The sequence below is a fragment of the Ambystoma mexicanum genome, chromosome 13 (genome assembly GCF_040938575.1).
Source record: "Ambystoma mexicanum isolate Mex_15411 chromosome 13, UKY_AmexF1_1, whole genome shotgun sequence".
Classification (NCBI taxonomy): domain Eukaryota; kingdom Metazoa; phylum Chordata; class Amphibia; order Caudata; family Ambystomatidae; genus Ambystoma; species Ambystoma mexicanum.
The window spans coordinates 498,316,384-498,332,340 of NC_090938.1; the positions used below are offsets into that span (position 1 = coordinate 498,316,384).

At 43.4% G+C, this 15,957-nt stretch overlaps 1 protein-coding gene across 3 annotated transcripts in view; it reads right to left on the reverse strand.

The window, feature by feature from the left end:
• The window catches only part of NSF (N-ethylmaleimide sensitive factor, vesicle fusing ATPase), a 1,025,749-nt gene that overhangs the window by 10,964 nt on the left and 998,828 nt on the right, over positions 1 to 15,957 (reverse strand). For all 3 annotated transcript variants that reach the window (XM_069634162.1, XM_069634161.1, XM_069634163.1), the window contains one exon: positions 2,987 to 3,042. In XM_069634162.1, coding sequence (XP_069490263.1) covers positions 2,987 to 3,042 — 56 coding nt within the window. The remainder of the gene's footprint in view (positions 1 to 2,986; positions 3,043 to 15,957) is intronic.

The window sequence follows — 15,957 nt, forward strand, 5'->3', positions numbered from 1 at the left end:
CCAAAAAGCAACCTTTACACTGGGTTCAACAAATTCTCCTGTCACCGAAGAAAAGAGGTAATGGTTAGCCTAGTAGCAGATGGTACTGCTACCATGAAATATTTTCTGCAAGATAAATATTTAAGCTGTCATACATGCATGGGTTCAAAAAGGAAGAACCATTATCTTCAACCAAAGAACATTGAATTCCCATGCAGGGTCTGGGTTCCTGTATGGGGCAACCCCATCCCGGGTTCCTCAAAGTGATCCTTGATAATTGAACTGTTAAAAAACTAAAACGAAGATGGGCCTGTTCTGTGACAAAGACAAATGCAATTGCAAAGAAGACTGCTGAAAGTCTGCTCATGTCAGACCTAAAAGATGTGGAAGAACTGTGCCATCTAGCACAACTCCCAGTTCACCAAACATGACAGGTTTTCCAATTTGTGTTGCCTGCTTCTGGAAAAGGGATTCCTTTCTTCTCACTGTATGTCCATGCAATCTGCTTACAGGTTTAACTTCCTATAGAGTAAGATTTCACCAGGCAAGTTATTATGCTGAAACGGCTGGATAAATGATATTCCCCTTCTACCCATGTTTAACAGAAAGTCTGACTTATTGGGTAGAAATAGTTGCCCAACAATGACATCTGCAGAAGGTCTAGGCACCAGCACTAGAGCATAAAGAATCGTCACCTTGCACGTCTCCCACCTCTGAATGACCTTGTGGGTACAGTATCTGACAGAAAAGCATTAAGCAATCTGCTCCATCAAAGTCTTCGCAAGAGCACCTCCTAGAGACCTTAGTTCTGGGAACCTAGATACAATAGTGTGACCTTTTAAATTGACTGCTGTGACAAAAAAATCACCCTCTAGAAAATCCAATTGGCAACAGTCCTCACCCAGGACATGTTGGATTACCTTTCCCACTCTTGCCCTTACATCTTTGGCTCGGTATCAAACTAGTGCCAAATACAGGCAATCTTTCAGAGCCACAGGTTTGATGCGTCTCCATCTGGAGTCCTGAGCCCTTACTTCCCTAATGCTCATCTCCACACCATGCAGGTATATGGCCCTTACTGACAACAAACACCTTGGCTGCACTGCCAGGGATTTTTAGGAAACTCCCATTCTTGAAAGGGTATGGGCGATGGTGAGCAATATGTAGACCAGATGCAGATCCTTGCACGACTGCAGGGATGGACATTATGTTGTCCTGTAATGTGCCTGGCACTTGCTCACCAGATTACCCATGCCGCCCCACAATGGTCTTGTAAGTGTATATTGCCAAGAAAAGGAAGAATGCCATATTCCCTAAACAAGACTTTACTGTCCTACACTGCCCCAGAAAATTGATGTCTCAACGTTCCCAGGTGACACTAAAATCTTGTGACTGAAGGAAACACATTTGCCAACCATGAATCAGACCCTCCAATTAGCCAAACTTGATTCCGGCAAATGGTACTAGACGTCTCAAAGTTCTACAAGAATACCAGCCCTTAAAGAAGTTGTGGCAGTGTTTTAAAGTGATTCTTCTACAACCTCACAGAGCTCCAAACCTGACTTGCAAAGATAGCGATACACATGATCCTCTGAACTGCCCAAGTGTTCAGCCACTAATGCCAGCTCCCGACAGGGTTTGTCACCTGGATCCAGAATCTAGTCTTTTTCTTGTACTTGTTTTTGTCTTTGGGCCATCGTTTCTTACTTTTGTGAAGTGGGGGCAGCATGTGGCTACCCGTCAGATCAGGTAGGGTGTTTTCGGAATGGTGTTTACAAGGGGGTTGTAGACCCAGTCGCTTGCCCAAACGTACTGGAATGGTAATCAAATAGAAATGCTTTGGTAAGCACTTATGGCTTTCTTGTACAATGGCAGGTGTAAAGGAGATTAAACCATAGAAGGCCCACACCTTTTAATTTGGGAACCTGAACTCGGGGTCTCTCTGACCTACACTGCAATCGCTAAAACACCTTTGTACTTCATTTAAAGACATGACAGACCCCATCTTATGTAAGAGCCCCTTATCTGGCACGACACAAGGGTCAAGTGCTGACTCTACATTGCAAGCTTGCTAAAGTTCACAGTAAAACGTACATGAGTAAGAAATATTGTATGGTTGTAGGCAGACTAATAAACGTCATCCTTCACAGGCCCACTTAAAGGGATAGATTCAATAGCAGAGGTAGTCAGTACTATGAGAGGTTTGAATGGAATATTTACATTTATATAGGTTTCCGAGAGCTTGCTAAAGTATACGTAACCTTAAACAAAGTGGTTATTTACACTAAGAAACTTTCCTTAACAAGGGTATTGTTACAGTGTATGTACAACAGAAGACTTGAAAGATCGGAATATAGTTCAATACCTTTTCTCATAGGTGGGCAGGGAGGGTTGGTGGGTGGGGGTTACAAGGAAGATGTCTAACACACAAGAGGAAGAATCTATGGCAAATAGTATCAGGATGGAGGATTAACTCAAACCGAAGAGGACCTAGTGGCATAGTATGTGTTATTCTCTATTCTAACTTGCAGGAGACCAGTGCTACCTCCCCAGTTGCCTCCAGCATGCTTCTTTCTTTACCTTGACAGTTAAAACTCTGATTGTTTGTCACCTTCCTGGGCCTTAAAGTTATAGATAGAGCACGCACCTAGCAGCCAAAACGTGTACCTCCTCTGGGCTAAAGGGGACATCCAAGAGAAACTACCAGTAGGAATTTCTTGCACCCTGCATAGGTACTTTTCAGAATGAAGTTATTGTAACCCTCTGGTCACTGGTCACCCTCCTGGGCAGAAGCCCACTACAGGCCCTCTAACTGCTGGAGGTTGAGTTTGCAGGATTATTCACTACCAGGTTAGACCCAATGCTATCCTCGGGAGGAATCATCACACTTTGATTGTTATTTCTCACCTCAGGGTAGCCGGTTGCAAAGTGGCTCTCACTCTCAAAATAGTCTAGCACATATGAAGGCCAGTACCCAAGATCTTCATCTTAGTAAAAGAATACTTACGCTCCTTCTTCCTTTAGCAGTGCCAGGAACTTGCTCACACGGTACTCAGGATCCATCTAAAGGCAAAAAAAGAAAGATATTAGCAGATGGAAAATCGTTATTGACCTCCTCTTAGCCAATCCAAATGTTTAGAGTGCTGTCAATAACTATCAATATTGACTGCATTTTGAACATTGTGTCTTCAGAAGCAGACTGGGAAACAACAATGCCATTTCCTGGAAAGAAGTTGTTTCAGCACTGGGATGACCTTGTTTTGCTGCAACATGCCACTGATATGATATATGGCATTAATAACGTGCCTATACACACGAAAGAGAAAGATAAAACATAGGAAATGCTTTTACTTTCCTATAAAGCCCTGGGTCTGTGGCTCACTGGACTAATGCATCCACTACAGGGACCCGTGTTTGACCTCATGGTCACAGGTTCAAATCCCAGCAGGTCCACTCAGCCCTTCATCCTTCTGAGATCAATAAAATGAGTACCATTAGGTTGGGTGACAAACATCTGTTATTGGCGCCAAGATGCCCCTTCTGGGGTGAACGTGCGCTTTACAAATACACCTGTTATGTTATGTCATAGAGAAACAGTTTACTTTTATATTAAACCTAATACTTGCTCATGTTAAATCTGTTACAGTTTAACCAAGTTGCAATTAAAATGCTTAACTTGTGAAGATAACCATGTTATTTAAATTCTGCAAAATAAAACCACATTTAATTTACTTACTAAGTTTGTCTATTTACTTTACTCACTCTTACAGAACCATTTTTTATTTCATCCCGAAAACGCCAAAACGCCAAAACATGTACCGATACTACCACCATGTGCTAATAGCCGTAACATGTACTGATACTACCACCATGTACTAATAGCCGTACAGACCTTGGGAGGGGTCATTATCGCTTGTGTGAAGAGCTAGGAATGAGACATGGACCCAGTGGATTCATGGTTTTGTTCAAAGACTTATTCTTCAAGACCCTTTGCTCAACCACACAAAACGACTTGGCTGCTAGCCCATATTTTACTCGGAACCCTGGTGTACTCTCTTGCCAGGTTTCCACGTGCTTTCACAGCGTTCTCACCAGTTCGGTTATATCCTACTCAGGAATTTCTAAGGTACTGTATAGTACATACTGTTCCACCGGACTATGTCTGGTATGCTCTCTTCCGACGGCCTCTCTTGCCAGTATTTATTCTTATGACTGGACTTTGCCTGGTACACTCTCCTGCCAGGGATTTCCTTTTATAGGTGTATTCCTGCACATTTGATCTGCCTGGTATAATTTCCTACCAGGGTTTTTCTCATGCGTATGTTCTCCCACCTTTAACTTGCCTGGTGTACTCCCCTGCAAGGGCTTTCTCGTGTGAGCATTTCACACACTTGCAGACTTGATAGTCTTTTTGTAACTGTATTGTTCCATCTTGAATCCCCCTGGTACACTATCCTGCCAGGGTTTCTCTCATACGTGCATTGCATAGACTCACATTTTATGGTTTTTCGGTATCTTTCACTTTGCCTCTAAGAGAATTTCACTTGCTCGTACTTTATGTGCTTTCATCTGTTTCAGTTTGGCAGGCTTGCCAATACGCCCCATTGTCCCCACTTCCCTTGGGTGTACTCAAAGGCTTTGACTGGCATATATCAGGTCTCCCGCTGCAAGCCGGTGGCAGCCTTCTGATGTTCTGCCTTCACTCGCTGCATCTGCTTTCCAGCTCCACGGCCTCTCGCGGGTCCCGCTTCTCTTCTCTGCGTCACTCTGAGCTTCGATTCAATGGAAGCTGCCTTTTAGTACTGGCGAACACTCACACTCTCTGAAGCCTTCTGACATACTTGCTGTGAACGTTCGCCTGAAGTCTGCTTTTCCTTCCCTCTTTGGAAAGCTGCTTTACTCCACAAAAACCCCAGCCTTGCGGTTCCTCTGTTAGCACCCAGGGAAATACCGTTCTCCAGCCAGCGTCCCTTCATCAGCTGTTGTGCTGGTTTAACTTTCCCGGTTTCAGGTAGGTTTCTGTAAGAACTCCAGCGGGCAGGTGCACCGAGCCTCCGTTAATCTTCAGAAAATAGAAGTCACTTTCTGATAACATGGATGAGGATTTTGGTACAGTGTTCTTAGTGATCCTGAAGGGCAAGTCAGTCCTTGATGTCTTATGTGCAGAATCTGGGCAGATATTTTCAATGTCTTTCTTGGGTCGGTGAGGGGAGTGATAACAATATGCCATTAGGGCATGGGGAATGGCAGGAGTATCCTTAAATGAGAAAGGGGATACCATGTCTCGTCCGATGATGGCCTAATCCCCCCCCACCCCTGAGGGTCGCCTTCCCCAATGTGATCCTCCCTCATATAGCCGCCCCCAGGATCAAGTAACAGCTGCTGTCCCCTGGCCACATGGGGAGAGGCCACCATCGGGAAATGAGTGAGGACACCATCGGACTCATCACACTTGGGATAATGGTCCTTCCCGCAACTTATGGCCTTCTGGTTCACCTTATGCCATAACTTGGTAGCGCATCATTATCCCGCAGTAATTACCCCTCCCTCAGTCTATAAGGATATATTACTGTTCCTCATGCAGCTCCATATTTTTAAACTGAAAATACAAGTATGAAAAAAGCAGACATTGCCCTTGGACTCACCAAAACATGCTAGACAAAAGCAGAATTGCTTGAAGAATTATAGGATCTCACCAGCTACGATGTTGTGGGATGTCTCAACCCACTAGTCCAGGCGCTGCAACATTACTGTGCATTGCTGGCAGCAGAAGCATCAGAAATGGCTGCCGGAAAGCATGCTGCTCGCTAAAAATCACCAGAAAGTGCGCAGTAAAAATCTGAAAAATAGGACGCCATCCACTTTTGCCTATGTCACTGGTAACACAGGAGAACACTGCCAAAACCCACCATTGGGCTACCCACAAAGTAGCCTGAAATCACTTGAAAAAGCAATGCTGATTGCCAAAAAGAAACACAGAGCTGTTTGGAAATCCGTTTTCTTGATTGTCAAAAATGTGCAAATATCATGGCTCACAAATCCCCTAAAAGATCCAACCTCCTTGTTGGGTGTTCCACATTATTCTACTGCAAGAATCCACATAACTACAATGTCAGCAAGAATCATGGGTTATCAGAACAAAATCCACTTTTAAAGATATTTGATGGAAAGAAAGCTGTCAAAAATGGGTGTAGTACCGTTACTCGCCTCTGTCAGAAGCCGGCGATTTAAAACTTATCATGTGTAAAGTTGTACATTGAACTCAAACTATGCCAAAGAGATTTCCATCAAAATGCCATATAAGAGTGCCACACATTGATTTCATGGTGAAAAGGACTGGAATTAAAGAATATGTTTGCTTATTGTAAATTTATAAATGTATTGTTTCACAAGGAACTATGTTACAATTGACCAGAAGGTAACCGGATTCAGTTAAAACTTCCAAGAGGCCTTCTTCCCTGAGAAACTCAAACCTTGTTCCTTCTCACCAAAAGGAGAGCATTTCGCATTGGCATGTTAATCAGAAGGGGAGGAGATTTCCTCTGCTGCCCAGAGAAAGAAACAATGGGTTCCTTGGGCTGAATAGAAAATGCTAATTTGGGTGTAACTCACAACAACTGCTCTGGCAGGAAGGCAAGCCATGTGACCCCCTGACTCAGCCCAGCTATGGGGCGGGCCAGACTGAAAATGTGGATTGAATTGGAAGTAAATGTATGTTTAGAAAAATGCTTATAGCAAAGTGTACTGAACTGACAAAAATATGAAACTTAGAGATTATTAAAATGAAAAATTCGCTCCCAGTTTAAGACTAAACTGTAATCTGTGCGAAGTTCTGAGACTGAACCCCGGAAATTATTCATATTGTAGCCATTGTGTTTATGTTTGGAACATGAAAAATTCCAGGAATGTGCCCAGATGGGATGTGTATGCATTTATAAAAATTGGTGCAGAACTAATATTGAGAAAGCCACCAAAAGTGCAAAAAAGTTGTCAGTTATAAACCATAGCTCGTAGGAACATGGGACTTGAACAGAGACGTGCCTTAATTAACCTGTGATGTGCATATGTATTATTAACAAGTTGAGCATCTTGGAAATATGTTTTTGGGGGAAAATAGATTTCCTAAGAAAAAGCAGAGGGGAGGGATTCCCTTTAGGCCATAAACACAGTTTCACTCTGACGCATCTGACACACTGCTCCTGTCTCAAATCAGGAGAGGGGAAATTCTCTGACCTTTCAGATCCTTAAAGGGTTGGGCATAGATAATCAGCCTCCCCACCCACTTTGGAAATGGATAAATAGGGACTGCTGAGGACAGACAAGACACACACTTTCCACTCATCAACTGATTTCTTGGCAAAGCACCCTGCAGGAAGATCCAGGCTCCAGACATAGACCCAGAATCCAGACTCTAGAACTTGGAAGCAGGAAGGCCCAATCCAAAAAGCTGAACTCTTCTCAGCTGGCCTTCAGAATCTTAAGCAACCTGATTTTAACACCGAAACTTCCAAGGGGCACCACAAAATCCAACACCCTGGTTGAGCCGTTTTGTTTCTGGCCAAGCACCCGTGCTAGAACCCAAGAGTCCGAACCATCCAGCAGAGCTGTAACCCAGAACCCATCACATCCAGTCCAAGAGGCTGTGCAGACTAGAGGGTCTTGCTGAGAGCAGAACCCAGTGCGTGAGACCTGTCCGGTGGCGAGAGAATCCCAGCCAAACCCTTGACCAGGTCTTTGACGGGCCATTCCATTCCAAAGCCATAGGAGTGAGTATTTAGTATAGAACTGTCCATAGTCATCACTTAGTTTAAAGTAATCCTATTCTATCCATTTCAACCTGTCCAGAACTGCATTATAGAATCTTGTGTCCATCCTAAATCATTCTCATTACATAGTGTGTGATAATTGTAGCGATAATCATCTGTGCGCTGATATTTTCTGAAGAAAGTCAAGTGTCCTGGCGCACAGCAATCAGAGTGGAAGGCGCCCTGGTCTGGTGGTTGTCCCGTTGGGTATCTTGTACTTTCATAGCTCCTTAATATAAGTCCATCTTGATTCTAATCTTTAAAGCGCAACCTTTCATTTTGAAATCTTGACTCTGTTTCTAAGAAAAATCTACCTTGATTAAAACCTCTAACTTTTGAACCGCAGGTCCTAGAAACGAAATTTTGAAGCCAACATCTTCAGCTTTCAAACGACATTCCAATTCCTGATAGTTTTGCTGTAATCGTGTTTTCCGCACACGGAAAAGTTGCTGCGATTTCGCATTTGGCTCAATTTCACCCCATATAAAAAAGAAAAAACGCTTCTTCTTGCTTTCAGCTTCTGAATTTCGTTTTCCATCTGCTAATCATTCTATAATCATTGCTAGTGTTGACCTGAACCTATCCCAAGCAACTCACTTGTTCTGAATCTTAGTTAGCGAATTAAAGACATTTTTGCATTTTCCCATTCAATTCAAACCACATTTAAAAGCACTTGACCTGTTTAAAATCAGCTCTGTTTTTCTCTGCCTGCTGGGGGGGAGGGGAGGTCGGGATTGAACTGCATTATTGACTGTTATTCCTGAAACCTGTGTGTCCTCATTCCATCTCTTCACCTTGCATACTGGGGGGAGTGAGTAATAACAGGGGGAAAGAGTGATCATATTGTCTTTTGATTGAAAGTATACCAAATTTTATTTCTGTGTTGCATTCCCTTGAACCATGCAAAGTATTCTCTGCTACATTATTTTTCCATTCCTAGTCTTCACTGATTAAAGAGATTGTTGATATTGTAATATTACCCATTGCTGATCATTGTTCATATTCATAAGTGTGATATTCAGATATTATTCATATTCATAAAAGTGTAATCTATCTATTGTTCAATTCTTCAAATAAATCTTTTTAATTTGCAAAACAAACCTATTTCTTGGTTCAGTGAGACCGGGGGGAATTCAAAGAGAGGGACGTTATATAAGGGTATATCATCCAGAATTAAAAGAACTTTGACATAAAAATATATAAATAAGGGTTTCCATTGGGCATCCCATACTAGGCATTGACTTAGTTGGAGTGCTGAATTGAAATCACTTACAGATTGGGGACTCGTAGCGGGACTTCTGGATTAGATCTACCACTTGTGCAGCTTAATACAGTGTGCTAACTGACAGGAAGACCAATCGTTTCGGCAATTAATTCAATTCTCGAGCCTCTCTCTATGTACGCCGATTATTTCCTTAGACCTTTTGTAAGATCAATTAACTCCTTTGTCAAGGACACTACAAATATGATGAATATAGTGGACTCCATGCAACTAGAAATTACAGATCTTCTTGTCAATTTAGACGTGACTTCTCTTTATACAAGGATCCCCTAAACGGAATGCCTGTCTATCATGGAGTCATACCTTAACAAACTGACAGATTCCCTCAATAAAGTTCCCACTGCCTTTATAATGGAGTGCATTAAGATCGCACTCACTGAAAATGTCTTCTTATTTGAAGGGACATTCAATAAACAAATCCATGGCACAAGTATGGGTGCGACTTTCGCCCCGGATTTAGCGAAACTTTTCATGGATAATTTTGAATCCACCTCCATCTATGACCCTGCAAATCCTTTTAAGTATAACATCGTCAAATGGTAATGCTACATCGACAATGTCTTTCTTATCTGGAAAGGTGACACTACTCTTCTCTAATCTTTCCTTGAATGGCTCAACAACCACAATCATCATATTAAATTCACCATGTTTTATGATTTAACTTCCATTCCTTTTCTTGATCTTTCAATTTATAAAACAGATCGAGGTCTTTTGAAAACCAAGTTGTTCCGTAAACCCACATAAAAATACACTTTTGAGATTCAATAGTTTCCATTCCAGGAGCCTACGTGAAAATCTACTAGTAGGCCAATTTCTCAGAGTAAGACGAAACTGCTCCGAAGACGGTGACTTTATCCGAGAAGGAAAAGATCTCAAACAGCGCCTCATCACCAGAGGGTATCCAAAAAAATGTATTAACAGAGCATATAAAAGAGCTAAACATACAAACAGAAACAGATGTCTCCACCCAGAACCTACCATCTTGGAAGAAAAATCACATGCGTAAGTACGTTCAGTCCTATTAGTAACGCCTTACGTAGAACAATAAAAAAACACTCGCATCTTTTAGCAACTGAAGATTTCTGTCCGACACAACCGAGGTTTGCGTTTAAACACCAAAGAAACATTAGGGACATGCTGGTCCATACTTACACCCCAAGGAACCGACTCCCTCGATCCAAACAACCCTCTGGAATCTTCCGCCAGTTTTTGGCCACTATAAATGTGGCCACTGTTCAGTATGTTCTTTGACAAACAATTGTAAGACTTTGGATCTCAATGGGACCACTTGGAATCTCAGGTTCTTTTCAAATTGCGCCTCTGAATGGGTGATTTTGTAATTTACTCTACATAGGAAAAACTAGTAGAATGATAAGACAAAGAATCTGTGAAAACAGATCTTGTCTTAAGAATAAAACCAAAAAGAAGCCCTTGGTAGCCCATTATAGGACAGCTAACCATAAATGCATAGAGTTATCTTGGTTCGTCATTCAAAAAATTCCATCTTCACCAAGAGGGGGGAACAGAGATTTAACACTAAGTCTGGCAGAACAAAGATGGATTTATAACCTTAATACGGTAAACCAAGGTTTAAATTCATCTATCGAATGGAACAGCCTCTTATCCTGAACTGTTGTGGCATTTAGTAACCATTTTGGCCTGGGTTTTCCAGGCATCCTCCATTCTTGGTAAAATTATTTGTATGCCTCTCTTGATACAATGTGGTTTCTATTACCCTGAGGCACTTCTGGATTCCTTACCTCCACAAAATTGTCTTTTTTCTCTCTCCCCCATAGTTACCGTGTCTTTTTTCTTGTTATGAGAATAATACAGAATATGGTCCCGTTACGAGATCTATGTAGAACTTTGTCACTGTGTTTTTTGAGCTTCCCAAATATATTTACATGCCTTTTTGAAATACGTTACTGTTCTAGTAACGGATTCAGCAAATATATAGGCCACGTAAGATCTTGTGCATACGGGTAATCAGCACTGTGCTCTGCATTTGTGTAGTATACCTTTAAGCCATACACCACAGTATATGAGAGATCATGTGACTTGGGTCACATGCTCGCAGTACGCTGATTCCGGCATAGCGATCACGTCAGCACGCTTTTGTAAACCAATCTGTTCGTGCTCTCTCCATTTGGAGATCAGCCAGCATTCGATGCGGACGAGTGATTTCTGAACTCCCGAGGCCCAGGTAAGCTTCCCCTCATCACGCGCTCAACTCTAGCGCATTTCAAGACCTGCACAGAGTTGACGGATGTTGTTAAATCCAGTCTGTCACACAGGCATTTTCTTAAACACTGCACGGATAGGTAATTCATTTTCTCTATCTAAATCTTTCCATACTTGGTAGATTCTTACGGACCTTGCGCCACTGCTTCATATCGGACACATGAGTCAACAATTTGCCCAGCAATTTGCCCAGCATCTCAAATTGACGCCCAGACGCCCGGTGTTTCAAGCGTGACTAACACAAGAGGTGTTGACTTCACGGCAGATATATTACGAGTGTTTTGAGGTAAACTACACAGTGCGCATTTATCATGCATTACTTTCCCCACATTTTTGTGTGCTATGAGTCATTTATTTGTTCGCCCCCGTTCTGTTTTCATTTACAGAGGGGCCTCCATCTCACCCTTAACTGGGGATACTCTTGACCCATCCATACAGTTTTCCTGCAGAATCCAAGACGCAGTGTCAATATATAGTGGAAAGGGCGCTGGTGATTGAACCATTTGTAAGTTCCTCCCATTGCTTTTTGGGTCCTTAACATGGATATTTTCGTAATAATCATAATTATTTAATATCTAAATGTGTGAACATAATTCAATATGTTTCATAAATAGGACGTGGTGAATTGTGCCATAAAAACTACGATTTGTGGCGCCAGTGTGCCGCTAGACGCATGTTCAATAATTCTGAGACGTATGAAATTTTGCATCTACTCCATCACACCTGACCGGGTGAAATTAAGTAAGAGATTGCTTTGAATTGTCTGTCACTCAACTATGATTTGTTTGTCTGTTTTAAGTTGTTTTATTTTCTAAGGTCACAACACTACTTAGACCCTGTTTAGACTGTAGACTATATGTACTGTCCATTTTTAAATCTTTTAAATATGGCAAATCATTTGAACAATATTAATAGAAGGCAAGTGCAACTTTTTAAAACCATGCATTCTGTCCAACTAATTATGCATACATTTCTTTAGATCCATGAGGTCTCATCTAAACCACACATCAACTTCATTATAAAGAAATTCTTTGTCCTGAAGATGGCCATTTTACTTGTTCCTGAATGGACACCTGGGAACGTGTCCAATCGGACCTTTGGCCGAAACATGTCGACAATCTTTTTCTCGAATAGTGTCAAAATATAACCGCTATAGTCGAATTTTTCTAATGTGAAAGTAGGACTGATAAAATCCCCACTGTATGTGCTATTGTATAGATAGATGTCTTTTGTGTTTTTTGTGATGCATTGTTGTATGAATATGTATTTATGATTAAAGTGACATATATATATATATATATATATATATATACACATTTTTCCTTACTTGAGTTGTTGTAACTGCCTTCTAGCCTCAATTAGTTTCACTGAAATGTGTATTCTGGTGATATTAATATGGTGTTTCTAAGTTGTATGTGAAGACAATCGTTCAATCTCTACTACCCTCCAGGTCACAGTAGTGTGAGGTTTTCAATTCTCTGTGCTTGATGCACCTCTTTTTGCTCTCTGATTAACGTCCCGTTTGAGAATTGCTTCCCCGGAAACAAAAATTTGGGATTTTGCCCGTTATTTGTATACCTAACTGACAGGATACATAAATCCTGTTGGGCTACCAAGCTGTGTTACACTGTAAAAGCACCCCTCAAAAGGGAACGCTCTAAGGAAACGGTCTGTATTGCAAAGATAAAATAATAAACTTCTGTAAGCCAGGAAGGAAATCAATTTCCAGAATGGTGACATTGGTAGACATCAAGATAGCTAGAGAGCACCTTTTACATATGTTATTTGTGAGAGGTGAGTGGACTGAGCAGGACCAGAATGTGTGGTTGCAGGAAATCACACCACAAAACACTGCAACAGGGTCAGACATATGAAGAGACCAGGGTCCCTTACATGTGGCCCTGAGTGAACTATATTTGGCCCTTAAGGCCAAGGATGAGCACAACAAGATTGCCAAGATAGCGCCATATCTATATTTGTCTATTGGAGCCATACAGGATCAATATGCTGAAGGCCAAGATCTGGCAAGTAGGCAACTGATGGCATTAGAAAAGGCCAAATCTGATCTGGACTCTTGAGAGCAGAGGCTGCAGAGGAGCCAGGAGTCCGAAAATGAAAGCAGGCAGTATATAATTAAAATGAAAGAGGATAGGGGTACCCTGCAACAGGAAAAGGCAGTCCAGGATACCAGAATTCTGGCCTTGCAGAAGGAGTACCAAGAAGGTTTGGACTCCCTGCTGCAGAGCCAGAAAAAGCTGGAGCAACAACTGGATTTCAACAGGGCATGCACAGAGCAGGTAGCCACCCTGCAAAGCCACCTAGATAGAGAGAAGGCAGAGGAATAAATTGATTTTGAAAGACCTGGATACCCAGGTAGAGTTTGATGAAGAGCGCCAGAAAGCTGGTGCCCTTCAAAGACAGAGGGACGACCTGGCGGCACAGAGGCAGGCTCTTACGCAGGAAAGGGAAACCTTAGGCCAGGAAGTCTGTCACTTAAAAGGCAAACTGGAAGAAAATCACCTGGCCCTCCAGGGACTGGGTGACCTCCAAAAAGAGCATCAAAACTTGTTAAGAGCACACCAGGAGGGTGGAAGATGCTCTGGCAAGGAAAGAACAGGCCAGTATGGACAGGACTCGGGAGGTAACCCTCCTGCAGCAAAGACTGGCCCAGTCCTTAAAGACAAACCAGGAAGCACAGAGAGAAAATGAGGCGCTCTGTGAGAATAATGACAAGCTCCACAGGCAGGTAGCCATGCAAGAGAGACTGATAGAGACTATAATGCATTGATTGAGGAACAGAAAGCTCAGGTTCTTGCATGGCAACAGGGAGCAGGGGCTGATAGAGATGAGGGTCGCTGGGAAAGGGAAACAACCGAGCATAACCTCAGGAACCCCAGTACCAGAGGCCTTCATCTCTCCCAGTCCCTGGACTCTGCCACCCCCATGTCCCCTGGTGCACATGAGCTCAGGGCCACGGGGATGGCAGATTACTATCCAGTTAGAAGTATGGGGCTCATAGATCAGCACCTCCCAGGTATGGATGGGCGGGCATCTGGGTATGGGCACCCAAGTACTGTGAAGTTTAGTGGGGAACTCCAGGAGAGTAGGCCCACTAAGGGCATCCTAAAGACCTCTGCCCAGTTAGGACAGTGGAGGGGGGGGGTACCCATCAAATCCTGGGAGCAAGTAGGAATCAGAAGACTCCTCTGAGCGCCCCAGGACACAGGAGACTAGGTCCCCACATTCTGCCAGCCATTCCCAGGCCTGCAGAATCCGGGAGAACCTAGAAGACCAGACGGGCACCTCTGGGAGCAGTGCCTCTGAGTCAGAGGATGAATGGACCAGGGTAACCCGAACCAAGAAGGCCAATAAGGCAAAAAGGGCCTTGCTTAAGGACCCCTTAAAACAGATCAACGCAATAAGGAGCATCATCAAGCCTTCTCATAAGAACGCTAAGTATTATGTTTGGGAATACTTAGAGCTCTTTGAGCAAATGATGGGAGACTTTCCGTTTGAAAGACAGCAGTAGCTGCATTCAGTATGTGAAATGGACATTCTTCCCAGAATACTACTTTCTTTGTGGGGCTGGAGGACCAACATCATTCAAGATGGTCCACATATAGGGCGGCCATCCTAAAGCATTTTTCTGTTCACAGAAATCCCCAAGAGGCTCGCAAGGTAGCCTGCAATTTACAATGTGGGGAGGATCAGGCCCCACAAGAATTTGTGCAGGAGTTGAAGTGTGCCTTTGTGCAGACTACCAGAAGGGGGCGCAAGGACAGTAAAGAATTTGTTAATACTTTTTTCCATGCTTTACCAAAATACATCATGACCCAGCTAGTGAGAGATTTTCATGAGAAAAGATCACTAGACTGGGTCATTGAACAGGCCACCCGAATCTATGAGGTGCAGAAGCCCATAGAAAACAAAAATAATGCTGAAAGCCCCAAACCAACCAGCACCCCTGCTGCTGCTAAGGTGGCAGAGGTAAAGGTTGCCCCCATTTTAGATTTGGAGATGGGGGCCTAAAAACGTGCCTGCACAACAGAACAATCCCAAGCACAGAAGGCCCTCGGGCCAGTCACAGACAGAGAGCCAAGGAGGTAGTCCCACAAATGGGATGCCTCACTCCCCCGACTATGTAAGTCCCCGCTACAAGGGGAACAGACCCATCCTGGGTTATGTGTGGACTCCTCCTGCCCAAGGGGGGGGGGTCCAACCAAGCACCTAAGCCAGGGAACTTCCCTCCTAACTTCCCCCAGGAGGGCAGAAATTCCCCAAATCCTGGGCAGAACTTCTTCCCCAGGTATCCACAAAACTTTCAACCCCAGAACAATCCATCCTTCTTTCCCCACTTTCCTGAGCCCAGACAACATAATCCGGGAGAGGGGAGGCCAAGGGTGGAGGGGTACCCACATCTTCCCAACCCCGGGTATTACCAGAGAAGGGATAGCTACCCTTCCCAGGATCAGCCCAGGGGAGAAAACAGAACCCCGTATCAGCCTGAGCGGGTTTCACAGCTAGAGCGCCAGGTCCAAAATATGGCACAGATCTGGGTCGCATGCGGAGGGCTCAGCAGAACCCTCAGATGGGCATGCCAGCACAGAATGCCTCCAACTCTGCACCTGGTGCTCCAGAACAATGACGGGG